The sequence below is a fragment of the Dipodomys ordii genome, unplaced genomic scaffold (genome assembly GCF_000151885.1).
Source record: "Dipodomys ordii isolate 6190 unplaced genomic scaffold, Dord_2.0 Scaffold56, whole genome shotgun sequence".
Taxonomy (NCBI): Eukaryota; Metazoa; Chordata; class Mammalia; order Rodentia; family Heteromyidae; genus Dipodomys; species Dipodomys ordii.
The window spans coordinates 3712320-3740298 of record NW_012267272.1 but is presented as its reverse complement, the minus strand read 5'-3'; the positions used below and the strand labels follow the sequence as shown (position 1 = coordinate 3740298).

General features: G+C 42.9%; 1 protein-coding gene and 1 long non-coding RNA gene across 2 annotated transcripts in view; one reads left to right on the top strand and one right to left on the bottom strand.

Annotated features, from left to right (window-relative positions):
- Slc13a4 (solute carrier family 13 (sodium/sulfate symporter), member 4) overlaps positions 1-10433 on the top strand; it is a 37755-nt gene extending 27322 nt beyond the window's left edge. Inside the window, exons 10-16 of the mRNA XM_013021653.1 lie at positions 205-306; positions 1547-1648; positions 2432-2529; positions 2751-2875; positions 6224-6385; positions 8033-8170; positions 10296-10433. Coding sequence (XP_012877107.1) covers positions 205-306; positions 1547-1648; positions 2432-2529; positions 2751-2875; positions 6224-6385; positions 8033-8170; positions 10296-10433 — 865 coding nt within the window. The remainder of the gene's footprint in view (positions 1-204; positions 307-1546; positions 1649-2431; positions 2530-2750; positions 2876-6223; positions 6386-8032; positions 8171-10295) is intronic.
- A 6491-nt stretch (positions 10434-16924) lies between these two features.
- LOC105989537 lies at positions 16925-27158 on the bottom strand. The gene is made up of 3 exons (XR_001175250.1): positions 27069-27158; positions 18611-18664; positions 16925-17643 (listed from the first exon to the last, which is right to left on the bottom strand). It is a non-coding gene; the product is annotated as an uncharacterized LOC105989537 (long non-coding RNA).
- Between the last annotated feature and the right edge of the window lie 821 nt (positions 27159-27979).

Below are 27979 nucleotides of genomic sequence, written 5' to 3'. Positions count from 1 at the left end.
GACATTGATGCACTAGAGACATGCCCAGATGGATACGCCCAAAATGCTGGAGAAAGATTGAAGAGGGTGTGGGTAACTGGAAAGACAGAAGCTGTATGAAGCCAGCCACTAGAGTCTGAATTTTTCTTCATATCTAACTCCTCTGGACCTCAAAAGCATGATTTTTAACCTTTTTTTTACTTTTGCTCACTCTCCCTGCTCCAGCTTTAAAGAGACCTGTTCTCTGAGCAAGAAGAAGAAGACCAAAAGGGAAGAGCTGTCCGAGAAGAGGATCCAGGCAGAATACGAAAAGCTGGGTGACATTAGGTAAAAGCCAGCCACTCCCTTCTCTTGTTTCTCTGCACAGAAACACAGCAGGTAAAGTGGAGCACAGAGCAGCCTTGTTCCTGACAATTCCTGACACACTGAGGCATGATGAATCCAGGCATTTAGAAGCTATTGAATGCCAAAGCCAAGCTGGCCCAGATTTCAGTGGCCGCCCTTCCCTTTGCTATATTTGGAGTCCTGGGTATAGCTGTGGAGTAGGGGTGGAGTATCTGGATGGAACAGCTGAAGGAAGACCAACAGAAAGACAGCACAGCCTCTGTTGGAACGTACTGAATGCCTCCAGTCAAGACTCTTCCATACTGCTCACACGGGCCACCACAGTAATCCGGAGAGATCTCCTAGGGACTGGTAGCCTTGCTGCTATATTTAGAATATAAAGCATCCTCTAAGATAGGCTTGAAAACTGAAATTCTAAAGTACCATTAACCAAACCCTCAGCCATTTCTGTACACTAACCCAGCATTCCACCTGATGCTATTTCTCCTTTTACCACAACTGGCATATGCAAATTTGGGTAAAATAATTCATGTTATATTTTTTAAGTTTTGTATAAGCACTCCTTGTAGAAAATTCATAAAAATATGGGAATTATAAGGAAAAATTTAAGTTGACTTGTATTCTTAGCATCTTAGTATTAAGTGTGAGCATGATATATCTCCTAGAATATTTTGTGCAAAATCATATGTATTTTGGTAAAATCCATATCTTGTATAGATACCTTATCTTTGGGGTTTTTTTTCATTTAACATTGTATTGTCAACATGTCCCCATGTCATTAATTCTACTATGGAAACAAGATTAGTAAGTGGATGCACTTTCATTTTAACATAAATGTCCAGCATCATGGTATTTCACTGGATAAGCAACACAATGGTTGTTCCCACATTGTAGCAAGTAGTAACTCAGTACGCATTACTGGTCACTGTCTTTGATGAAGGAAACAACCAGATAAGCTCCTGGTATATGTGGTCAAATGTCCTCAAAAAGCTTTGCACCAGTTCACTGCAGGTGTAACCATGTTACATGTAGGTAGTTGTGTTTTCTCTTCTACACATCAATTTCTAACATCTGTCCATCAGTCCTCTTCCAAATTCACTGGCAGCCATTTTCATGGTTGAATGGCCATGTTTTGTCTCACAGGTTGAGAGTTCTCAGAAGCAGAGTAAAAAGGCTGAGGTTTTCCAGCTCCTACAGCGGGTCTGTCTGTTTTCTTTTATAGCTATCCTGAAATGGTGACTGGATTCTTCTTCATCTTGATGACTGTGCTGTGGTTTACCCGGGAACCTGGCTTTGTCCCTGGCTGGAATTCCTTCTTTGAAAAGCAAGTGATACTGCTTCCTCCTTAAGCACCATCCCCCTCACCAGACTCCTCAGGCCTTAGCCACAGGTGCCTTGCCACGGCTCAGGACTTACAGGCAGACACAAAGCCAGGGAGCATTTTGCTGCCTGGAGAAATTGGTTCTTCCTAGTGAAGCAGCCACGTGGAGTTGGGAAGCGATCATGGTGTTTGGAGTCCCAGTCTGGGGTTGGGCTGTTACTTACAGTTGGTGACCTTAGTTTTCTTACATAAGCTCTTGCAACCTCAGCTATCTCCGAGGGTGCTGTATTCTGAGAATGAAAGGAGAAAGCATCTAGAATAAAGTACCAGCTGGAGGAGACTAGAGCCCTGGAGGGGCTGAGGGATTCAGGAGAGGTATACAGAGGTTCCCATGTCACTCCTGTCTGTCCCCCAGTGGACTGGGGCCACCAGTACAAGCCACAAGCCTTCCCACCACCAGCGTCTCATTTGAGGAGGGATGCATGGTGTGGATGTCACAGGGATAGAGGACTCATCCTTTTCTTCTCTCCTTTATCTAAACAGCTCCTAATCACTCCTTCGAGGACTCGCCCCCCAACCACTGGGGTGCCTGGCTTCACACTTACACATCTACCTTAGCCAGGCTCTGCCTCCGTCTGTTACCCATTGCCTATGAAGTCATGGTAGGATAGCACGGCAGAAAGTAGCAAGAGGACGGGTGGCTGTCACCTCTCAAAGAAGCATTGTGTTCAGACAACTTCTCTGAGGACTCCTGACCCTCCTCCTCCGTGTCTGTCTCCTTCCTAGGAAAGGCTACCGCACGGATGCTACGGTCTCCATCTTCCTTGGCTTCCTCCTCTTCCTCATTCCAGCCAAGAAGCCCTGCTTTGGAAAAAAGAATGAAGGTGAGAGGAGTTTCAAGGGATGAAGTTGGGGGGGGGGTCTAGCCAAGATTCCCAAGTCAAAATTGCCAAAGAGGCTTACTGTAGCCCATCCAATCCCACCCCCCCATAAAATAACCATCTCTAAGATTCTCCAATTTACCCCTCAGCATCCTAGCTATACAAATCATGTCCCATTGATTGAGGCTTAGCTGTCTCTCTGTCTCTCTCTACCTGTGATCCAGGAGTAAGCCAGGAGTCCTCCCTGAAGATCGAGCCCATCATCACATGGAAGGACTTCCAGAAAACCATGCCTTGGGAGATAGTCATTCTGGTGGGAGGAGGTTATGCTCTGGCTTCTGGAAGCAAGGTAACCCTTTAACCCTGTTCTTATGGAGCAAATAATTGGTCCCTATATTTTTACCTAAGGAGTCATCACTGTCTATAGAGGGAAGGCTCAAAGCAGCTACGTGAGAGGCGGATGGTACCAGATCACTGGGTAGAGCCATAATAGAGCATGGTAGATGTCCTGTCCCTGACCTTCTCAGTGTCCCGGAGAAGAGACTTACAGATCATGTCTGCCATGGGTCACTGTGCGTAGGCATTCACGTTGTTCTTACATAAAGTTTCCTACCTTTTGTAGCCATCTCCCCGGCATCTGACTGCCATAAGCTAAGGATGAGGCTATAACTGCCCAGAGATACCTCATGGGTTAATAGAGTAGATTGTCTCTCCACCTATCTATATATAAATTGAGTCTCTTCAGAAAATCTTTGCGGAACCTGATTTCAAGTTTGATGTCTTGCTGGGTGGGGGGTGGGGGAGTTGCAATCTTTCCAGTAGAACTGGTAGGAAGTCATGGAAGCTCCTAAAGCCCTTGTTGAAATAGAAAACAACGCTACAAATGAATCTTCTTCAGATTCAGACTTACTTCTCCATTTGCCTCACCTGCACGTATGGACACATTCTAATCTTGGTTTCTTTGGTGGTACTGCTTTGAACTCAGGACCTCACACTGATTAGGCAGGTGCTCTACCACTTGAGCCATGCCCCCAGCCCTAAACTTAATTTGCTTTTTATTGACAATGCCTTGTGGGCCTAAATGCTCTACACATTATTGATAAGCAGGTTATCAGAGAAGCCTACATGGAAAGGACCTCAGAGGACCTGAGCCTGTCTCCCGCCCCATGTGACATTCTCCCAGCACACCCCGGCTGGGCACCGGCACAATGCGGCTCTCACTGTGTGCCCACAGTTGTTCCTTACTTTCAGCCCACTCCTTTTTCTACTCTCTGTGTGCTATTACTGTTGGTTCTGGCCCTGTTCCCTGGAACGTTCTCCTAATTATTGAAATAATATACCAGGAGTTGGATGTTTTCCCCCCCCAACTAAAACTTCCTAGCTCCTTTAACCATTTTAATAGAAGGTTACCACCTTGATTTCTCCCCTCAGGACTCACTCCAGTTTGCCTTGGCCTCATTCAAATGTGGCCAGTTTACTGTAAAATGGGCTTGTTACCCAGCCTGCCTCTCACTCTGATGTAAGAACCAGCCTGTCATTTATAGAAGCTTTTATAAGGCTTCTTTTGCCCTTGCATCAGCATTTATATTGAAACTGCCATCAGCTACAACCTCCACTCCTCTCGTTGGAGCCACTATTATGCCTCAGTTCTTTCATTCCATCCTGTGTGTATACACTCAGTATTTCTAACTCCAAGTACAGGCTATTATACTTATCTTCATGGAACTGAATTTGGATCTGCATCCAGCCAGAAAAGACCTGTGCTTTTTTTATTTTTATTTTTTTGGGGGTCCAGTCATGAGGCCTGAACTCTGGGCCTGGGCGCTGTCCTTCAGCTCTTCAGCTCAAGGCTAGCGCTCTACCACTTGAGCCACAGCGCCACTTCCAGCGTTTTTCTTTTTGCTTATGTGGTTCTGAGGAATCGAACCCAGGGCCTCAGGCATGCAAGGCAAGTGCTCTACCACTGAGCCACCTTCCCAGCCCTCTGTGCTTTTTAAAAATAAAAATAGTGCATGTAGTATAGAAAGAAATTTCTCTATTTAAAAAATCTACTTATTCTACTGATTTTAATACTAGAACAATCAGGTACACACTGAGTTTGAAATGACTCAAGTCTTTATACAAGTGAGGAAAATCCAAAGTGAAATGTTTTTATATCAGTCATTTAAAAAATGTAAGTTTGTGGCATTTTTTTTCTAACTTGGAAGTCTAATTTATTGACTTGCTTCAAATTTTAGTGTGAAAGAGTTCTGCTGGAAAAAATAGTTGGCAGCAAATTATTTCCCTTTACTTATGAGGACTATCTGGAGAATGTAGAAAATAAAACTCCAGGTTTTTTTTTTTTTCATAAAATGTACTGTTTCCACTCAGTTAACCATCCTTCTTACCTCCCCTGCCTTTGTCTGGTGAGATTTAATGGGTTATAGGAAGAACAGTTATGGAGCTCTTTTAGGCTGCATGGTACTGTATCAACAAACTATAGTCTCCACAAACTGGGTCCTCCAAAGGAGCCATAGCTACAGCAGAGAGAATTCTGAAGGCCTTCAGTTATCAGTTGTCTGTGAGCGTGTGGTACGTTGTTAAAGAGTACTTCAGAGATCAAATGAGCTTTTGATCAATTTGGAAAACAGGAGAACATGTGGCCTGCCGACAGTGTGAAGGCTGGTTCACAGTAAAGCACAATAGTATGATTTTTAGCTTGAAGAATTATAAATGTCTTTTTGTTCCATGGGTTTGTTGGGGGGGGTGTTTATTTGTTTGTTTGTTGCTTGTGGGGCTTGAACTCTGGACCTGGGCGCTGTCCCTCAGCTCTTCAGCTCAAACCTAGCATGCAACCTCTTGAGCCACAGCACCAATTCTGGTTTCCTGCCAGGGCTGGTTTTGAACCGTTATCCTCAGATCTCAGCCTCCTGAGTAGCTAGGATTACAGGCATGAGCCACCAGTGCCCAGCTTGTTCCATGTTGTTTTTTTTTAAATTTTTTTGGGGGGTCCAGTCGTGGGGCCTGAACTCTGGGCCTGGGCGCTGTTCCTCAGCTCTTCAGCTCAAGGCTAGCGGCTCTACCACTTGAGCCACAGCGCCACTTCTGGCTTTTTTCTTTTTGCTTATGTGGTACTGAGGAATCAAACCCAGGGCCTCAGGCATGCAAGGCAAGCATGTATGATAGATGTCACAATGTACAGAAAGTTAAGTTTATCCATTCTTCTGTTACTTATAGCACAAATCATTTCTAAGAATACATCTAAAGCATCCCTCCTCCCCTAGATCATGACCAGTAAGTGCTAGGGCCTATTTAGACAACTATAGCCCAGTCAGGCTGAAGATGTACAGACTGGATGACCCCTTGTGGTCCCTTCTAGCCAGTAGTCTTGACCCTCAACAGTCCTAGCCAGGTACAAGTGGATTATAGTTGTAAGCTTAGCTATTCAGGAAGCTGAGATCTGAGGATTGCAGTTAGAAGCCAGCCTGGGCAGTAAAGTCCGTGAGACTCATCTCCAGTTAACTACCAAAAAGCCAGAAGTGGAACTGTGGTTCAAGTGGTGGAGCACTAGCCTTGAGTAAAAAAGCATAAAGATCATGCCTAAGCCCTGAGTTTAAGTCCCAGGACAGGTGCGTGTGTGCACGAGCGCGTGCGCACGCACACACACACATACACATCTAAAACTCCTTTCACTTACTGTTAACACCTCTTCCTGCAGAGCTCTGGCCTCTCCACCTGGATTGGGCACCAGATGCTGTCCCTGAGCAGCCTCCCGCCATGGGCTGTCACTCTGCTGGCATGCGTCCTGGTGTCCATTGTCACAGAGTTTGTCAGCAACCCAGCCACCATCACTATCTTCCTGCCCATCCTGTGCAGCCTGGTGAGTAGAGCAGTAATCTGGGACATCAAGAATGGGTGTGCCTAGGGGCCTCGGCAGCAGTTTCTATGGCTGGACCTCTCCTCGGCTCACTGATCATAGCCTTCAGTACTTGGTATTCAAATCATAGCTTGAACAATGAATAAACTATAGCAATTAAAATTAAAAAGATAAGGTAATAGTTTATAGGAAGAGTTCCATTTGGCTGCCCCAAATTGAAACAAAAGAACCGACACTATAACATTAAAACCCTAGAATTTCATTCCCCCACAATTATCATTAACCTTTCTCTCCTGAGATAAAACTTACCAGTGGGTCCTGAGACCCCTTATCTCCAATCAACCAGCAAAAAAAAAGAAAAAGAAAAAGACCCCTGCTTTCTCTGTAAAAAAAAAACAAAGAAAAAGAACAAGTGTAGGTGTGGCTTAAGTGGTAACCTTGAGCAAAGAAGCCAAGTGAGAGTGTGAAGCCTTGACTGAATTCAAGTCCCAGTACCTGTGTACATGCATGTGTGTGCATGCACGCATGTGCATGCGCACGCACGAGCGCACGCACGCACACACACACACACACACACACATGCACATAGAGTGGGGCCAGGAGGTAACCACAGAAAATGGAGACAAAGCACACACAGTGGCAAATCTTTTTTTTTTTTTTTTTGGGTCCGGTCTTGGGGCTTGAACTCTGGGCCTGGGCGCTGTCCCTCAGCTCTTCAGCTCAAGGCTAGCACCCTACCACTTGAGCCACAGCGCCACTTCTGGCTTTTTTCTTTTTGCTTATGTGGTGCTGAGGAATCGAACCCAGGGCCTCAAGCATGCAAGGCAAGCCATCTACCACTGAGCCACCTTCCCAGCCCCACAGTGGCAAATCCTAAGGCCACAACTCTGAGGATTGTCTCATCTACCCAATTCTACTGTCATCAGGGAGGTCCTAAGAATTAGGAATGATAACAGCTTCATTCCAGGGCCTCAGATCAATTTGTTGGGGATGGAACAGGAGAGGGAAGCAGACTGTAGGCTAGTGAAGCAGTCCCTAAGGTGAGATGCTGGGCCCAGCACTGCACCTGTCCCTCTCTGGGAGATGAAACGTAGAAATAGGGCCCCTCTCCATCTCAAGCAAGAACACCTCCTTCCTGCTCCCCAATCCCTTGCTCCCTGCAGCCATTCTCTGCACAGTACTGTCTCCAACAGCCTGTCAGCTTACGTGTGTGAGCTGAGGAATACACTTAGTTAAAAACATGGCAAGACCTCTGAGAGCAGGATCGCAAGTTCAAATCACAAATGAGACATCAGTTCTGAACCTCAAGGATGAGGGACTCCTGCTTCAATCGAAGCAGCTCATTCAGTGTCTTTTTGTTTCTCAGCTAAGTAGTAAACTCCAAAAACCACTTCCATTGCAATAGTCACCCCCCCCTAAAAAGAAAATAAAGCATCCATTCTAGAAAGAGCCTCAAAGTTCCAGCCAACTGAGTTATCAAGCACACTGCACATGCTGCGACAGGGTGAGGAGGGAGGGGAACAGAAGTAGTGCCACACGGGGGCCAGCTGAGGTTTAACCAGTCACCGAGAGCCACAACTGAGAGAAAATTTGTGCACAAGATGGGCCAGCCTCATCTCAGTCAATGTCCCTGTGACTTTTCTCTTCTAGTCTGAAACGCTGCACATTAACCCACTCTACACCCTGATCCCAGTCACCATGTGCATCTCCTTTGCAGTGATGCTGCCTGTGGGCAACCCCCCTAACGCCATTGTCTTCAGCTACGGCCACTGTCAGATCAAAGACATGGTGAGTTCTGAGAACCCTTTTCTGCCAGGCCCTGCTCTGGATGGGTAGGGCTGGCCGGGTGCACAGCCTGCTATTATTTTTAATGTTATTGTTACTATAAAGGTAATATACAGTGGAGTTACAGTTACATAAGTCAGGTAACAAGCACATTTCTTTTGGGGCGATATCATCCCTTCCTTCACTGTCTCCTAGATTTTTCCTCCCGTCCCTTCCACTAAGTTATATGGTTCATTTTCAACATAGTGAGTATCACTGCTGCATTTGTTCACCCATGGCCCCTCCATTTCTGTGCCCCCCCTTATACCTCCAAGGACAGATAAATGAACAAACAAGACAGGAAGAAAAGAAAATAAGCCAGGTGCTGGTGGCTCATGTCTATAATCTTAGCTACTCAGGAGGCTGACATCTGAGGATCATGGTTTGAACACAGCCCGGTCAGGAAAGGCTCCAATTAAACATCTGAAAACCAGAAGTGGAGCTGTGGCTCAAGTGGTAGAGCACTAGCCCAAAAGCTCAGGGACAGTACCCAGGCCCTGAGTTCAACTGGGAAAAATAAAACACCCACAGAAACCAAAAAAATCACCAACAACAAAGGAAAAAAAAAAAAACCTCATTTCTCCTAAAGTTTTTTTTATGTTGTAGCAGGACCGCTGTCCGCCAGCACTCCATCTAGTATGGTAGGAAGAACGGCCCCTGTAAAAAATTAAGAGTTCTTGATTGGTCCATACATTCCAAGAAGAGCCATAATGTGCCCCCACTGGCCCTTAATCTGGAAGGAGGCTGGGACACAGATGGAGCTGGAAGGGGCACGAGCGGTGGTCCAGTTCCAGGGGACCATGGGCTTGCCCTCCCCTGCCTGGTCAGTCACACGGTATCTTCACAAATGGTGAGGAATGAGGACCCCGAGGGAAAGGAATCGTGTGGGAACAGGATCCTTCTGATATTCAGATCCTTTCCACCATCCAAACTGCTCACCCACATCCACCCAAGTCACCTGTGCGACTCAGGGACGGGAGGGCCCAGCTCCCTCTTTTTCTCCTCTCTTAAGGAACAACCCTCACATGGCGGGTCTGCTCACACTGAGCTGTGCCTGCCTCTACTTCCCCTGTTGAGGGCTGTGACCTCTCACCCCTCACACTGGAATGTAGTGTGACAGGACAGAGTACTCATGGAAGGCACTAGATGATAAGATGTGAGCCAGCCAGTCCTGGGCTCTATTCTTAACTTGGACACTTAATTCAAAGCTTTAGTTTCACCATCTGCCAACTAGATACTCCCTGTGGGCCCTTTCAGTCCTACAAAGACCTTAACTTGACTCCTGAGAATCTGCCACTTCCACCTGCTGGGAGCCACAGGCTATTCTCAATGCCAAAAGACCCAGGGTGACTGAGAAGTAAGGACCCAGCTGGAGAGGGGAACCATTTTCTGAACTTAATGCTAGCTGGAGAGCAGGTCTGTTTGGGCTACATGCTGGATGCCTGGCAGGACCCACTGGTGTGTGCATTTTTCCATCTGGCCCTTGCTCTGCTAGCCCATCATCCCCCTGCAGCCCACGTCAATGCCCTGGAGAGTGCAATGGGTCAGAGTTACAGAGACACACTATCCACGGCCCCACTCAGCTAGCAAGCCTGTCACCATATCCCAGGGATGATCGTCCCTAGGTGACCCCAGCTAGGAATTGCTCCTTCGGAGCCAAGGGGAGGGCGGAGAGGTCACAATGACAAGGCTTCACATAAATACAGCCCCTTCTACAAGTTCCTCGTGTGCAAGAGCACGTAGAGGCTCTGAGAAATTCTACCTTAGAGATCTGTTGAACTCTAACATACTTCCCAGTCATTTCATTGCACCAATTAACTCTTTAACATCCCACAGATACTTGAGAATTCTAGACTTCCTATTTCCAAGGAAATGCTTTAGGCCAAAGTGGAGATGATTCTAATTGCTCTCAGTCCCGGCCCCTTCCTGACCTTCCACAGTCTTGTACCACCCCCACAAGGCAACATTACAACCACCCAGGCAGTAACTGGAACAAGTCAGAGCCATGTAAGTAGAGCAAGGTCTAGACTGAGCCCCATGCTTCTGCCTGGCCAGGAATGACCAGGGTTTTGTGGCTTGTATCCTGCAGGTGAAAGCTGGCTTGGGAGTCAATGTCATTGGCCTGGTCATCGTGATGGTGGCTATCAACACCTGGGGCGTTAGTCTCTTCCACCTGGACACTTTCCCAGCCTGGGCTAAGGTCAGCAACATTACTGATCAAGCCTAACACAAGTGGACAAACAGCCCTGAGTAGGGGAGCACTGTCAGCAGGGCCGAGGCACAGGCAAAGAAAATCATCACGAGCACAAAGCCCATACTCACTTCTCTAAGACTCCACCTCCAGCCACTTTGATGAAACTCTGGGGTCCTCCCTCCAACCACCAGGCACGTTTGGTGGTTAGTGTCTTCTTCCCCACCTGCTTGCCTTCGTTAACACCAGCATTCAAGAAAAGTTAAAAACTGTGACTTCTTTGTGTCTCCTCCAGCCAGTGAACCCTTTTTGGAGACAGGGAAAAAAAGACAACCAGTCTTGGCTGTCTCTGAAGCTCGCCTCACCAGGTGACCAGCCTCACTGGGCTTCCTTATTTGTAATACCTTCCTGGAAGTTGAAGGAGATTCCGAATCCATTTCCACCTGTGCAGCTAGTAGTGCCAGTTCTCCTAGGGAAAAATCCTACCCAGAACCTGAGCCATCGCAAGTGTTTTCACCCTCTGAGTCAGTCATTACTTTGAATTCCATCTGAAATATCTCTCTTCAATAGCTCCTCTTTCCCTTGGCACCAAACTCCAGCAAAGAAATAGTATTACCCTTCTGGAAGAAGATGGGGTGTTTTTGTTATAGGAAAAGGAAGTAGGTAAAAAGGATAGCATCTTTCTCTCTCCATCTGTTACTGACTAGAAGTGTCTCTGCCTTGGCATGGAGGGAGGGAGGGAAACTCCCATTTTACTAGGGAGATGAAAACTACAATCAAGACCACGGCCCTATTATTGATGTGACACTCACTGGCTTGCTTTTCAATTTAATGAATAGTTTGTTCCTCAGAAGACAGAGTACTAAGTAGTTGCGCCCCAAATCCAACATATTGGTCAGTTCCCTTGTCAGTGAGCCCCTTGAGGGGAGGAAGATGTGTGTGCCTCTTGAATTCTCAACAATGCAGTCAACTCTAAGTGCTCAATAAATGTTCCTGATGAGAAACAGTCTCCTTCCTCCTGAGGACCACCCCATTTTCTCCACGGGATGACCTTGCCATGTGGCTGAGTAGTGCTGGGGTTTTTTTTTTTTTTTTGCTGCCAATGCATGGTTCTGACTTCTACATGGGTTGCCTGTTAAATACAGCTTCTAGGAAAAATCAGTCATTGTTTTAATTGATTTTAAGTTACTATTCATGGCAAATATAGTTTTCCTCACAATAATTTATTGGCAAAACTACTCCTTTAGTTTATCATGAGTCTGGGCTGTAACCTTCATTCTGTTCATGCCTCTACCACAGAATGTGACTGGCTAGGTCTAAGTGGGAATGATTGCTTCTGCCCTGTCAAGTAGCTGAACCAGCATTGGATTCATTATAATAATAAAGACCTCATAAGCACAAGTGAATTGCCAATATCAGGTGCACTACAGCACACCAAATATGAGCACACCTACAAATCCAGCCAGCATCACTCCCGCCAATTTTCTTTGAAAGATTCTAGTCAAGGGGTTAGGCCTATTGTTAGAGCAATCACATTTTTGAGCCATTATAGAACCCAAACAAAACACAGTAAGATTCTGGGAGTATATTAAAAGTTCACCTAGAATTAAGTGATTTTAGAATTGGTCAGTGTGCAACTAGTTGAGACAGTCAACTCCACAGTGCCAACTCTACGCAGCTCTCTGCTGCCAGGGGCCCAGCACGCTCAACCAGCCAACTTAGAAAGTGCGTCTACTGCAGCCTGACATGCTAGCAAAAAGGACAGCATTGTTTCCAAATCTTGTTTCAGACCAAGCCAGACTGCCCACTGCTATGACAGGGGCTGGCAGATGTGATTAACAATTCCTTCTAACTGAAAACCATTCACTGTCAGATAATAACTTGCAGCCCTATTTGTCTTTTAAAGTATCACTTAATTTTCTAATATATATTTTTTATTATAAAGATACTGTACAGTTATGTAAGTAAGGTAATGAGTACATTTCCTATCGACCATTGTTACCCCCTCCTGTTTTTCCCCTATCATCCCTTCCCTTCCCCACCTCCCCAACTCCGCTCTCCCCCCACTAAAATACCACTTGATTTTTTATCATCTAATATCACACTATATGGATGACAAAAACTGGCTATGATCATAAGAGCCAGATACTGTTTGCACCTTATTCTCAATTATGTATCAAATGTGCCTTTGAAATTCCTTTTAAGTCCTTGTGAAGTACACAATGTACAGTATTTTACACTAGCATTTACATGTCACAAAGGCATACACTGCATCACAATTTTATTTTCATTGTTTTGTGGTACTGGAGATTGAACCCAGGGCCTTGTGCTTGTAATACAGGTGTTCTACCACTTGAGCTATTCCTCTACCTTGGAAGTAGGTTCTTAGTCCTGGCCAGTATGGGCTATAATCCTTCTGCTTGTGCTTCTCTAAGGAGAAGGGATGAGTGGCATACAACACTGCACCCTGCCACCATTCTTCCCTGAGATGGGATAAGAGGCACAGGCCACTGCACCCAGGCACTAGTTAGGATGATCTCAAAAATCTTATGAGTGGTCTGACTTCAAGCTAGGATCCCTACCTTATCTCCACCTCCCAAGTAGCTAGGATTACAGGTTTGAGCCACCAGCACTTTTATTTAAAAAAAAAAAAAAAAATCCATGTTTTTAGCCAAACACCAAACAAGTAAGCTGGCCCAGTGTGTCTGTGACAGGAAAAATTGGGGGGCAGTGGGAGGGAATGTCTATACTGAACAAACTTTTTCCCCTTATTATCATTTAAATAGAATTTACAATTTACTAAGTGTTATAAAGTGTAGTTTAAATAGAATTTACTAAGTGTTATGAAGTGTAGGACTGTATAGGTTATGTGTAAATACTGCACCATTATATATAAGGATCTTGAGCATCAGAGGATTTGGTTGTCTACAGAGCCAATTCCATGTAGACACCAGAGAGAATATATTTGGCTTTGATTGCATTTTGCAAACACTGCAAAAATAGCTCTAAGAACTTGTATCATTTAGCACTGCGAGATGCTTGGATCCTAGACCACAAAGGGAACCAAGACCACTCTAGTACACTAGCTAATCGTTGGGCTCCTCTCACTGGGTGAACATTCAACACAATTGTCCTAGCTCTTCACACAGCACCTTTTTAATCCCATGCCTGTACAACTGCAGGACATCTTCCACCCAGTCCGGCCATGAGGACAGTGATCCCAGCAACAACACCCCACCCTGGGCTCTTTCCACAAAATCTGTCTCTTTTCAGTTCTTCACTGCCTAGTCCTTTGCATAACATGTCATCTGTTAGGACTGAGTTGTTGGTGCTGCAACCAGATCTAGGAAAGGTACACTGAACACTGAAAATTCTCAACCAGACCTAGGAAAGATGCACACTGAACACTGGAAATTCTCAACCAGACCAAGGAAAGGTGTACATTGAACACTGGAAATTCTATCACTATCTCCTGTTTAAGACCAGGCAAGGTTTCAGAATATTTTCCCTTTACCACTCTGTTCCTTTCCACAAGGGAAGGCCCTAATAGCAAGGGGGAAAAAAAGAACCTATTCATATGTGTAGGAATGAAAATACTATGTGCAAAACTCAAGACAGGAAGTTTAAGAAAGGCCTCATTCATTCCCATACAGTATGTAGTGTTCCTTCAGGAAATTTACCTCAGAGAAAGTATTAAAATGTGAAAGACCTCAGCAGAAAAACAAACACCAGCACAGTAACCAGGGAAGGAACTGCTTAGTAGAAATAAAAGCATTACACATGAACATGTGCTCTATGAGTAAGTACATACAGATTTTTCTCTGTAGTTACACAAATGAAAAGTAAAAGTTTCTTTTGATCAGAAGCAAATTCTCTAAAACGTCAAACAGAAGAAAACTCTGAAAATTCCATCCCTTTTGATAACTATAATTAGTTTTTCCTCTTTGATTTTGTTTGTGAGGGTTACAGTTTAAGGGTAAGCTGTTCAAGTTTAATCTATTTTTTTGTTGCCAGCATGAATCCTGGAGTTTTCTATTTCACACATCAATTCATCTGCAGTACAATTTTGAGCCTCCCTTCATGGTCTAGTGTGGCAAAAGTTTTCTTAAATTACATCAACAGGAATTTTCACATATTTCTTAAAGCGGGGGGGGGGGGACTCAAAGGTTTATCATTTCCTTGATTTGTGCAGTAAAGGTTCCTACAGAACACCAAGAGAAAGCAACTCAGAACAACAATAGCAATCACAACCCCACACACATTATCAACACCCTAAAATAAACCCACATGATTCTGGGTTCTTCTAACTAAATTTTCAGAACACCTTGTCTAAGGTCTCTGAGCATTTTTTCACAGCATACTACTTTATGTATGAAATCAAACCTACGAACTGACTCACTGATGGCTCCTCCTTGTAGAAATGATTCTATTAGCAAGGACAGTTAAGTGTCACTGCTGAGGGGAATATTCAAGTCCACATGAGCTTTGATTATGAGCTACGATATAAAGACATAACTACCACTGCCTCCATATAACAAATAATACTGTCATGACTGGTGGCAAGGGCCCCTCTTTGGAGTCTTACTGAGAGCTATCTCAGTAAGCCTCTAGCATTTTGAACATCCTAAGGGTGGTAAAAATAATAATAATTTAAAAAACAAAAAACTTTATATTCTGAGGCTTAAACATTCAAAGATCAAATCTTGGGAGCCATATGCTATAATGGAGGTGGATGCTATAAATTTTCATCAATATCTAAGTGACAAATGACACAACCATGTTTAATATGTGGTTCGTGAAGTAGTTCCAAAAATGACTCCAGAAACACAAAAGCATCCAGGCCCCAAAACAGCTTATTTCAACTAATATCTACAATTTATTGGAAAATCTGCAAAGTACAGTTTAACATGTCACATACGCTATACCTCAATCACGCCTCATAAAAAACCCTATGAGGTAGGTATTACATCTTACAGATAATGCACGCTTCATAAATAGCCCATTTGCCCACTTCCCACAGCTAGGGAAAAGTTAAACTATAATTTGATCTTAACTGGTCTCACAGAGGGGGGATGACCTTTTTTTCTCCATGTTTTTTGGGTGGTACCAAGGCTTGAATTCACACTCGCTAGGCAGGCACTGTGCCACTTGAGCCATGTCCCCAGCTCCCCTCAGCTTTTTTCTTTTCTGGGTCCAGTCGTGGGGCCTGAACTCTGGGCCTGGGCGCTGTCCCTCAGCTCTTCAGCTCAAGGCTAGTGCTCTACCACTTGAGCCACAGCGCCACTTCCGGCTTTTTTTTCTTTTTGCTTATGTGGTGCTGAGGAATCGAACCCAGGGCCTCAGGCATGCAAGGCTCTACCACTGAGCCACCTTCCCAGCCCATTCCCCCAGCTTTTCAAAAAGAAACAAAACCACTTATTTTAGGATCCGTACTAGATCAGGACCATCACTGACTGAATAGTGATTCTGAACAATTGTTTCCATTTGTTGATTCTGCTAAAATGTCTTCAGAAGGGCATTACTGGTGAAGCTGCCCAATAAGCCCTCTGAAACAAAATGCAATATTGGCATAAATTATACTTTTAGGACTTTATACCTTACAGCTATTTCCTGCATACATATGTAATAACAGCAAATTCACTGTTTATTACTCTATTAGCAAAACAACTTAAGCACTGGATCTGAGATGGAGCTCAGTGGTAGAATACTCATTTTGAATGGAAAAAGCCAAGCAAGAGTGAGAGGCCATTGAATTCAAGTACCAGTGTGCTCACATGTGTATACACACACACTAAACACTTACCAGCAGCAGATTCAATTATGGTATACCCATTCAACTAATATGGAGTGATATGGAATGCTCTCCATTAAGAAATTTAAAAAAAAAAAAAGGCCAGGCATAGTGGCTTACATCTGTAATCCTAGCTACTCAGGAGGCTGAGATCTGAGGACTGTGGTTCGAAGCCAGCTGGGCAGGAAAGTCTATGAGACTCTTATCTCCAATAAACTACTCAGAAAAAACTGGAAGTGGTGGTGTGGCTCAAGCCTTGAGCACAAAGAGGCTCAGGGACAGCACCAGGTCCAGAGTTCAAGCCCCAGGACTGGCAAAAAAATAAAGACCATACCATTTAATGAGAGAGAGAAAGAAAGAAGGAGAGAGAAAAATGCAGCAGTATGTTTAAGCAGACTCCTCAAAGGTACAGAGTAACTGCCTAAGACAGTTTTGAGCCCACAGTTCAAGACCAACCTGAGACTCCATCTCCCCACCTTTATTAAAAAGTTATTTCTGGTTATAGAAACAAAGTATCAACTATGGAGTTGTTGATTTTAGTATGAACTTGAACCACACTTTCCTTAGGAGAATCACTATGAAGTTATAATGTAAATTCATTATTAATGTGAAAAGTTGTTAACACTTCCTTTACCAAGAACTTCTCATTTATCCATCACGTAACATCAAAAGCATCTACAGTCTCAAGAACAATTCTTCAGAACAAATTTATCATGAAAGAAATAAATGCATACTAAATAAACTGTGAATTCTACTGAGACAAAAGGAACTGTTTTGCATTTTTTGAAAATTCCCAATTTTGACTGGACTCTCAAAATATAATTTCTCAGCAAATGACTAATTGATTTATGGGTTAAATGATCAACTGTGGAACTGACTGACAAAAGTATAAAATAAATGGATACTTAACCATAAACTGGCTTCTATACATTAATTTTAATTACTTTGAGGCAACAAAATTTAGTAACAAGTGTTTAACAAGCACCCATCATAATTGCTAAACTATAAAATCAGCATTACTTTTTTCTGATCACTTATACAAAACTCATCAATTTTTCTTTTGACAAAAGATAGTAGAAACTCCAAACAACAGGGGAGAAACTACGAATTAAAGGTCTTGTTTGCTAATCTAGCACCATAATTCCAGTCTTAGAGCCTCCCAAGGAGACAGAAGGAAGACAGGGGAGAGACAAGGCTGTTGGAAGCAGAGGATTTCTGAACTCGAGGCCCCCTTTCTGCTCTAAGGCAACACCCAGGGTATAGCAAGAAATGGCTGAGACGAGATAAGAACAGAAGCTTTGGGTCAGGAGGTAAAGGAGCTCTCCAGCGTGACTGGGCAGAATCCGTGAATCCAGAATGAGTGCTGGAGTGGAGAGTGCCTCAGGAACTGGGGGGTTTCTTCTTGGCTTCCAAGTCCTTTTTGATCTCTTCAATTTTTTTAGCCAGGTTTGGTATCTTTGAAAAGAAAAAGGATTATTATAATGTTGTATCTACCGCATCAGTATTTTACAGTTTCATAAGTTCTTATTTTCCTCTGAAGGAGACCTGATTAATAGTGATATTTCTTAGCCTCATAAAATTCATCAGTAGGGGGCTGGAGGAGAAAGGAGATGGTGAGGTGGGGTGACTAATAAAACAACAGAAAAGGGATTATAGCTCAATGTTCTGCAATCTACTAGATGGCAATTTGTTTCTAATACATGTGCTTTCTGAATACAGGAACAAAAAAGAGAGAGAGAGAAAGAGAGAGAGAGAGAAAGAGAGAGAGAGAAAGATGAGAAGCATATGTTAATGTTCCCTCTGAAAGCCAAGCCTGAGATACCTATACTTAATCTCTCTATCTGGTGCTAAGTAAAATTATACGTATAAATAATAAATGCCCCTGCTAGAACACCAGCATCAAGTGAAGGCTGATGGAGGGAAGTTCTACTACAAATCAGTATATTTCCCTTGCTTGTCTTTGTAAAATACGCCACCAATTTTAACTTCCTTGGCTAAGGAATATGACTTCCCACTTCAAAAACTTCCTTCAGTGTATACACCATAGAGATCTATATCCAAAATTCTCGATTCTACAACTGGCTAAGGGATGAGGTGCTTAAAAGATTATCTAAATACGCTTTAAAATTCTCACTTATTACATGGCTTTCCAAAGAATTCTGGTCTAACGAGACCACCTAAACTGATGGGATTTTGCCCTCTGGTGGTGATATGAGGAAAACATGCTCTGTGAGATTGTTTTTTTCAGACTGAAAGTTGTTTGTTTTTTTTTTAAATAAAATTTGGATTTTTCCCTCAGACTTGTGAACCTCAATTATGCTAGAAGGTACCCTGTACTTCAGTGCTTTCAAAGAAAAGTTACAATACTGCAACAAAGAAGCAGTTACACAGAATGGAGGGAAATGTGAATATGACCACTTACATCATAGTTCTGAGCCAGATACATTCCAACCACGTTGCCCAAAGTAAATCCAAGCTGAAAGAATAGAACAAGAAGAATTATCTGCATACCAAGTCCTGAGCCAGTCTATGACCAAACCAAAAAACACAGACGATGTCTTCCTAAGGAGTTCAAGATCAGTAAAGAGCCCTAGTGTCCAGTGTAAGATAAGACACAACATGATTCATGTTTTTCTTCTATTAAGTGACCCAGATAAATCCTTCCCAAAAGATTAAAAAACATATAACAAAGAATAAATGGAGGTGATGGACACACTTACCCTCAATCTCCTTGTCCCTTTATAACCCATAAATTCTTGACCATAAGTTCTAAGAATCCAAGTCAAAAGTTCTGATTTTGTTGCTAAATGCTACATTTCCTTTTTTTTAATTTTAATTTTTTGTGAACATACTGTACAGAGGGGCTACAATTACATGGGCAAGATTTTAATCCTTTTTTTTGAAGGGGGGATTATGGATATAATTAACTTCTGTATATCACATAAAAATTATTCAATTTATTCAGTTGAGCCTGGAGCTGGTGATTCACATCTGTAATCCTACTCAGGAGGCTGAGATCTGAGAATCACAGGCAGCAAAGTCCGTGAGACTTATTTCCAATTAACTACCAAAAAGCTGGAGTTATGGCTCAAGTGGTAGAGTGCTAACCTTGACAAAAAAAACCTTAGGGACAACACCCAGACCCATGTCCTAGGTGCACATGTGCACAAACACGCAAACACACACACACATGTACACACACAATATGTACATATGAATCATAGTTTTTAGAGAATGAGGGGACTCTCATGTTTTGATCTTCTCCTATTTCAAAAGATCAGCTTGAAGTCCAGGACAATCAAGTAACCCCAGCCAGGGTCATTCCCAACAAAGAGCACATCCACAAGCTAAATATATGTAATGACAGAAAAGAATACAGAACTCTGACTCACCACGGCTAGAGTCTAATGGCAAGATACGTAAGGTCTGTGGAGATCAGGGCTCCACATGGATAGACATAATTTTTGGGGAACTATACGTGTTTATACCGTTGGATAACTATTTTTCTGAAAAAGCATTGCTTCATGAAAATTTAGAGAACTCTCTATACAAAGAAAGGGCCAAAGCTCCTTATCTTTGAGTACTGAAGATGATAATTCTGTTTTTCCCTAGTAATTAAGAGCCTCCAACTAAAGCCTGATTTCTCACTTAATAAATGCAAATTAGCATCGACTTTTAAAAATCATTTTGTTAATTCTGTGTTGCTTGTGTTCAATCTCAATAGAGAGCTTACACTTGAAAAAGTATGGCACTCAACCCACCATCATTCATGACCACCAGGGAAGTTTATACAGGAAAAGTGACATCTAAACCTGAAAAACAATCACTTGGTCTCTGAAGTTAAGGGAAGGTCTTGAATACATCTAAAACCTCTCTACAGGCAGAGTGAATTTGCTTGTTCTAGGCCAAGACCTAGAAGTCTCTGTAGCTCCTGCAAGCTGGATGCTATCTCCAGGTCCCCTCTATACCCCACTTCCCCAGAACAGTCAAAAAGGAGTGAGCTGCCTTCTTGTCAAGCTTGGCACTGAGCATGCTTATACCACAACTCCTTGTCAGGCATTCTGAGATTTTAGGACTATGAAAAAGTAGATGCTTCTCACAAACACACTGGAAGCAATGATGAAGTAAAACACTACACGTCTGAGGACAGAGGGATGCCATGAGGAAAGCTGTGTATGTGACAGCTGGTGAAAAGAAGAAGCTGAGGTAGCAAGCCCAGAAGGGGAGCTGGACTGGCCCAGAGCAGTACACAACAGAGCAAAGGCATTTTCCCCACCTACAGAGTAGATGTGGTAAGTGAACCTCCACAACCCACTACCCACAATTCGGAAACCAAAATTATCTAAACTATGTTTCATCAGAACTCACTTGGCAAAATCACACCTGACTTGAACTGATATGACTCTGTATGTATGTGTGCGCACACATGTGGTTATTCCCTTTAAGAGATAGGATATCGCTATGTAGCCCAGGCTGACCTTCAACTTGAAATCTTCCTGCATCAGCCTCCAAAGTGCTAGCATTACAGGAATGTGCCACCATATTTAGTTTTTATAGCCTTAACATTCTTGAGTGAAATTAATTTTTTCTTTCCACATAAATAAAAATATTTAGGGCTGGGAAGGTGGCTCGGTGGTAGAGTGTTCTCCTTGCATGCATGAGGCCCTGGGTTCGATTCCTCAGCACCACATAAGCAGAAAAAACCGGAAGTGGTGCTGTGGCTCAAGTGGTAGAGTGCTAGCCTTGAGCTGAAGAGCTGAGGGACAGTGCTCAGGCCCAGAGTTCAGGCCCCATGACCAACCGGAAAAAAAAAAAATTAAATATAGGATCCTGCCATAGACCCCACTGGAAGATACCCTTAACATCAAAATTTTAATGTACTGATTTTCAAGTGCTATTTAAACACTGTTGCAGTTAAATATCAAATTATGTATGTTATTATCCTTCTAAAATCTGAAATCTGACTTTCAATATAAATCTAGCCTCCAAATTTTAGACTCTTAATATACTAAAATTAACTCTATACTCAGTTCTGAGGGTTAAAATTAGTACTTAGGGGGCTGGGAAGTTGGCACAATAGTAGAGTGCTTGCCTGAGGCCTGGGTTAGATTCCTCAGTACCACATAAGCAGAAAAAAGCCAGAAGTGGCACTGTGGCTCAAGTGGTAGGGCACTAGCCTTAAACTGAAGAGTAGAGGGACAGGGCCCAGGCCCAGAGTTCAGGTCATATGACCCACAAAAAAAAAAAAAAAGTAGTAATTAGGAGTTCATTTACCAGCAGAAGTCAGCACCAGCACCAGACCTTGAATGGTACGGACACTCCAAAACCACAGCCAGGTCATGCATTAAGTGGCAAACCGAATGACATGGAGGCAATTCTTTTAAAAGTTACACCTTAAAGAGATAGATGTATCGCAATGTTATTAAAGGTTCTAAATATTCTGAAAAACTGTTAAAATCTAGTAGCAAGAGAACTGGGAACTAAATTGGGAGCTAGTGCTTGTAATCCCAGCTACTCAGGAGGCTGAGATCTGAGGATCACAGTTCAAAGCCAGCCAGTCCATGAAATTCCTATCTCCAATTAGCCACCAGAAAACCAGAAGTGAAACTGTGGCTCAAAGTAGTAGCAAAAAGAGCTCAGGGACAGTGTCCAGACCCTGAGTTCAAACTATACAACAACAACAACAAAAAAAAGAACTGAGAATTAAAAACGAAGATCAAGGCAAATGGTAATAAAGACATGATGATGGCGAAATAGAACAGGCCTGACTACCCACAGTGGGCAGGCCAGCCGCTGGCAAGCAACCCTGCTGCTAGCAAGCAAAGGAGTTTGGTTCCCATGTAGTAATGACAGGGAGCCACTGCTTACTGGCAGAACGATGATGAAAGCCCTGCTTTGGGAGTATTGGTTTGATATATATTCTGAGAGAATGCTTCGTGAGTACAGATTAGGAACAGGTCACAACAGTGTGGTGGCCCATGAGACAGCAAGCAAGTAAGCATAAACTGTCTCCTTAAATGCCAGTGATGGGCTGGGAATGTGGCCTGGTGGTAACGTACTTGCCTAGCATGCATGAAAGCCTGGGTTCTATTTCTCAGTACCACATAAACAGAAAAAGCTGGAAATGGTGCGGTGGCTCAAGTGGGAGAGTGCTAGCCTTGAGCAAAATGAAATTCAGGGACAGTGCCCAGGCCCTGAGTTCAAGCCCCAAGATTGGCCAAAAAAAAAAGGCCAATGATGATGGATAGAGAATCCAAGAATATTTACATTTATGATTTGCAACAATCCCTTGGTGTTATGACATTCAATGGGGAAAGAATCATCTTCAAGAAATGGTATATCTAATACACAAAAATTAAAATGTATCAAAGCCCCAAATGTTGGTGTTAAAACTATTAAACCTAGAAGAAATGACTTAGGAGTAAGTCTTCAGCGGTAACACATCAGTGACGAAAGAAAAAAAAAATGGATGCATAGGCCTGATAAAAGTTTAAAATGTTTTCATTTCACTATCAACAGGAAAAAAGTAGACAATTAGGGTAAAATAGTTGCAAATCTGATAAGGTAGTTATACCTAGAATAAAGAAATCTTGCAACTAGCCGGGCGCTGGTGGCTCACGCCTGTAATCCTAGCTACTCAGGAGGCTGAGATCTGAGGATCACGGTTCAAAGCCAGCCCGGGCAGGAAAGACCGTGAGACTCCTATCTCCAATAAACCACCAGAAAACCGCAAGTGGCGCTGTAGCTCAAGTGGTAGAGCGCTCTCCTTGAGCTGAAGAGCTGAGGGACAGCGCCCAGGCCCAGAGTTCAAGCCCCACGACCAACAAAAAAAAAAAAAAAAAAAGAAATCTTGCAACTAAATGATATACCGTACAATTTTAAAAAGTGGGAACATGACTTGAAAAGATTTCTCCAAAGACACAAATGGTCAACTAGCACATGAAAAGATGTTTGGCATCATTAGTCCCTGAGGAAATACAAATTAAAGCGCCGTGCCACTCACTTTGATATCTTTAATGAACATACTTTTTAAAAAGAACAACAAATATTGACCCGTGGGAATGTGAAATGGTACAGCTGCTGGAGAAAACAGTCTAGCAATTCCTCAAAAACCTAAGCTCACAGTTCCCACATGAACAACTGCTCTTGAGGGTACAGACTCAAGCGAAGTGAAACACATACCCCACAAAAGCTTGAATAGGACTATTCCCAGCAGGAATACTCATAATAGCCAAAAGGTAGAAGCAATTTCAATGTTCTTCCACTACTGAAATTATATTAGCTAGCCATAAAAAGAATGAAGTGTTGGGCTGGGAAGGTGGCTCAGTGGTAGAGCGCTTCCCTTGCATGCATGAGGCTCTGGGTTCGATTCCTCAGCACCACATAAGAAAAAAGCCGGAAGTGGCGTTGTGGCTCAAGTAGTACAGCGCTAGCCTTGAGCTGAAGAGCTGAGGCACAGCGCCCAGGCCCAGAATTCAGGCCCCACGACCGGACCCCCCCCCAAAAAAAAGAATGAAGTGCTGATTCAAGCTATCATATATATGAACTTGGACAACACTGTCAAGGGCAATCAGAAAATATTACTGACAGGAAATATGCAGAATACACAAGACACAAAAATGAATAAACATCGAGGGTTGGAGAAGGAAAGGAGAAATGAATGCTAAGATGTATAAGGTTTCTTTTTGAGGTGATGAGACATTCGATATACAATTATGAGATAGTGGTGATAGTTGAACAATCTGTGAATACATTAAAAACACTTTAAATCAGTAAATTTATTTCAAAGCCACAAAAATAACTGAAATTTGATAAAATTCTGTTGGTTACCTGGGATGAAACTGTGGAAATCAAAGATAATTTAACAGCTCCCAGACAGAAAGGAGACCAGTCAGATAAATGTTGGCTCTTTTGAATTCATGAACAAGTATGTGGGTAAGATCAAAGCCAACTCTAAACAAACACACTCTTCTCAGCATGTGTCCCAGCCCTTCCCCCCCTCAAAAAGCTGTTGTGTCTATAGATCAGCAAACAAAGCTACAATATTCATCTGGGGATGGTTCCTGACAAAGTCCAAAGTAGCTGACAATAACCCAGAGCATCTGACAAGTCTGAGCTATGACTCACCAAATTACATTTTCAAAAATAACACACCCACACCTAAGTCACTGGCAAGGGTATAAGAAATCTAAAAATAAACCCAATTTATTTAGCAAATGTAACTACCACTAACATTCAATAGAACATCCAAAAATGACTTAGGGTTTGAGGTAAGAAAATCTATTCGAAAAAAATAAAAAATACATACTATCTAACAATAAAAACACATGTTATATTTCAACTGTATTTCTCAATTTCAGATTTAGTTAGAAAGCATTCAGACAACCTTTATATTCCAAAAAGCATGAAAAATTCACCATTTTTGAGGTTTATTTTTTAAAATTGAGGTGGAATTCATTTAGCAACTTCTTTAGTAATCAAACCCGCATTTTGTACATTAAAATGAAATCTATCAAGGATATAACTACTGCTGCTGCTCCAGAGAAGCACATTTTTAAGAGATAAGCCAAGTTTTACATTCAATAATCTTGTATACAGAATAAATGCAGAAAACACTAGAAAAGACTATCCTGGGTAGAACTGGTTTTATTCTCAGAGAAGTTGATGCAACTTCTTTAAGTACTTTATGACTGAGGGTAGTGATGAAAAGTTAACCTAAAATTAAATATGACTGTCCTTCAGTACCCACAGGGGGTTCCAAGATCTCTCCAGAGATCACCATTTGCAGCTGTTCAAGTCCCCTGTCATATCCTCTCAATCATCTCTAGATTAAGGAGAATACCTAGTACAATGTAAAGAGTCATTCTGCTGTATTAAGAATGACAAAAAAATCTGTACATATTCAATACAGATGCAACCTTTTTTCTTCCAAATACTCTCTCAGCCTCCTAAGTAGCTAGGTAGCTAGGATCTGCAGGTGTGGCCTGCTGATATGGAGAGTTGACAGTAAATAAAATCAATCACGTAGTACGGACTTATCAGTCCGTAAATTTAGGCTCTTAGTGGTAGAGACTTAAACATCAACATCTATCAGTTTGACTAAAGAACCTAAAATAATCCTTCCAATTCAAAATCAAAATTCTATAACAGCTAGCTAGTGGAACTGGTCTGAGAGTGGAGCAAGAACCACTGGTTCCCACTGGTGTGGGAACAGAGAAAACTTTTCACAAGGTGAGCAACGAAAACTTAAAAAAGAATAATTACTGCATCCTCATTGCACACAAGCTCACCTCCTGCTTTACCATTAACTTGGCTTCTCCATAACCTTATAAAGCAGCTAATACTGCTCAGTTTCATGCTAAAAAAAACTGAGGACAGAGTAAGGAACTTGCCCATGTTATAGAGCAGGTAAATATATGTGCCAAGTACATAGCAGGTAAAAGATATGCAAACTGAGGGGAAAAAATAAAAAATTCTATCTATATTTCAAATTTGAGTAGAAATACATTAGGTGTGGAGTAGGAACTGGGAGGAAGGGGAAAGAGAGAGAATATGTCAAGTATGAGACAGAGAGGATAAAGGGATTGATACCAAGATACCAAGAAAGTAGAACCCTGAGAAAAGGACTCAAGGTAATTTTGGAAGTTGTCAGCAAAGAGGCAAAAGGTGATAGCATGACAAGGAACACACTCCTCAAGAGAGGGTGCAAAGATAAGAGCAAAGTCAACTAGTCTTGAGCAATACACTAACCAAGAGCAAGGAAGCACAGCCAGTAAAAGCCAGGAGAGATTAGAAACAGTTCCCCAACTGGTAAGTCCAGATATGATCCCCTCAGCCTCAAGAGGGCAGCGCCTGGGGCAGTCACTGTGTGGAGGGTCACTGGGAACAAGTTTCCCGTAAAAAATAACTGTGACGTGTGGTAACAACAACAACCAAAAACCACTGGGAAGTGCATAGACATGGATCCAACTAAAGATCAGGTGCTCTGAATACCAACTGCTGCTGGCTTCAAGAAGTAGAACAAGGGGGCTGGGAAGGTGGCTCAGTGGAAGAGCACTTGCCTTGCATGCCTGAGACCCTGGGTTCGATTCCTCAGCACCACATAAGCAGGAGAAAAAAAAAAGCCGGAAGTGGCACTGTGGCTCAAGTGGTAGAGTGCTAGTCTTGAGCTGAAGAGCTGAGGGACAGCGCCCAGGCCCAGAGTTTAGGTCCACGACTGGATCCCCCCCAAAAAAGAGGTAGAACAAATGAATGACACCAGTAGCAGCAGCATAGGTGATGGGCACAAGGTCCCTCCAGTACTCCGAAGTTTCCACACAACTGTTCGTAAATAGAAAACACTCGTGACCACTCTACCACTTCCAAATCTCTCCTAGCCCCACTTCTATAAAGAAACCAATTCAAGAGTTCAGCTGATGCCTTGCAAAAGACAAAGTGAAACCTATCTGGATCTTTTTATTATGTGTTAATATTTTTAAGTGTTTAATGTGTTAATTCCTCTCTAGTTCTCACAACACAATCATGAGGTAGAGCTCATATTTGAAAGTGGAAACTGACGCGTAGAAAATTTAATCTGCCCAAACTTCTGCTGTTTCAGAGTGATCAAGGTAGTGTCTAATTCTGGGGTCTGAATCTCATAAACACTGGGACAGGATGGCCAGTGTTGAGGAAATAAGTGAAGCAAGAAGAAAGACTTGTCCTAGTTAATCATCAACATGAAAAGTAAGCTATCCATTTCCTTCCAAAACAGCAGGGGGAGGACAGGAGAGAGCATCAGTGTCCACTTAACGCCACAACAGCAACTCCCCCTGAATGGGGTGAATTCTGAATTCTCTATCAAAACTCATACACAGCAATAGTCCAACATCAAATCAACTTACCCTGCAAAGACACTTCAAAAGTTAATGGCAACTGAATTAATGTCCTCTTGGTTTATCAGGAAAAAGATGTCAAGGGAGAATGAACTGTATCCTCTTGGTTTATCAGGAAAAAGACGTAAAAGGGAGAATGAACTGTATCATCTTACACCTGGGGGTCGGAGACTGCCCTTAACCAAGTGTTTCCAACAGGTAAAAGGCTGTAATTACTCCTAGGTTAACACCTACTTGGAACAGTGGAGAATCTCAGAGGCCAAGAAGTAGCCCTATTTTAGTTGACCAGTTTATGTTAAGAGCTATCTCTTTTGACAAAATGAATTTAAAAACCAATCACCAACTCTCAAGAGGACACTTGGGAAAGTCACTCATTCCCAGAGCACCAGGTCTCCACTGACCATCGGCACGATAAAGAGTATCTGGCTCATTAGAGATGGAAAGTTCTGACTGCACAGAATCTGCTAGAAAAACTCTCACTTGGAAGCTTGGCAAATCTTGGAAGCTTGGCAAATCCCCCAGACACCTTTACCCTACATAGTTTCCCAAGAAAGCCGGGTTTTATGTCAAGTAGGAAGCTGTGAGACATAATGTTTACCTGTAACACTCCTTTTTATCCTCCTCACACCAAAGAAAAGGACTGGGTGGGCGAGGGAGTTTATTTGTGGAGTTTATTTGTATACCAGGGCTGACTTACTCCTCAAAGTCTGAAAACAATTATAGATCTGACGAGGCTTCCTCGACCTCTCAAACCTCATAACGTTTATTGATGGACTTTTAACTTCTCCAAAATGCCAAGCAGCAGACGCTAGGTCAGGGATGGGGTCTGGGGCTCGGGCGGGGAGGGGAGAGGGGCTGGAAAGGCGCTAGGTCAGGGATGGGGTCTGGGCCTCGGGCGGGGGGGCTGGAAAGGCGCTAGG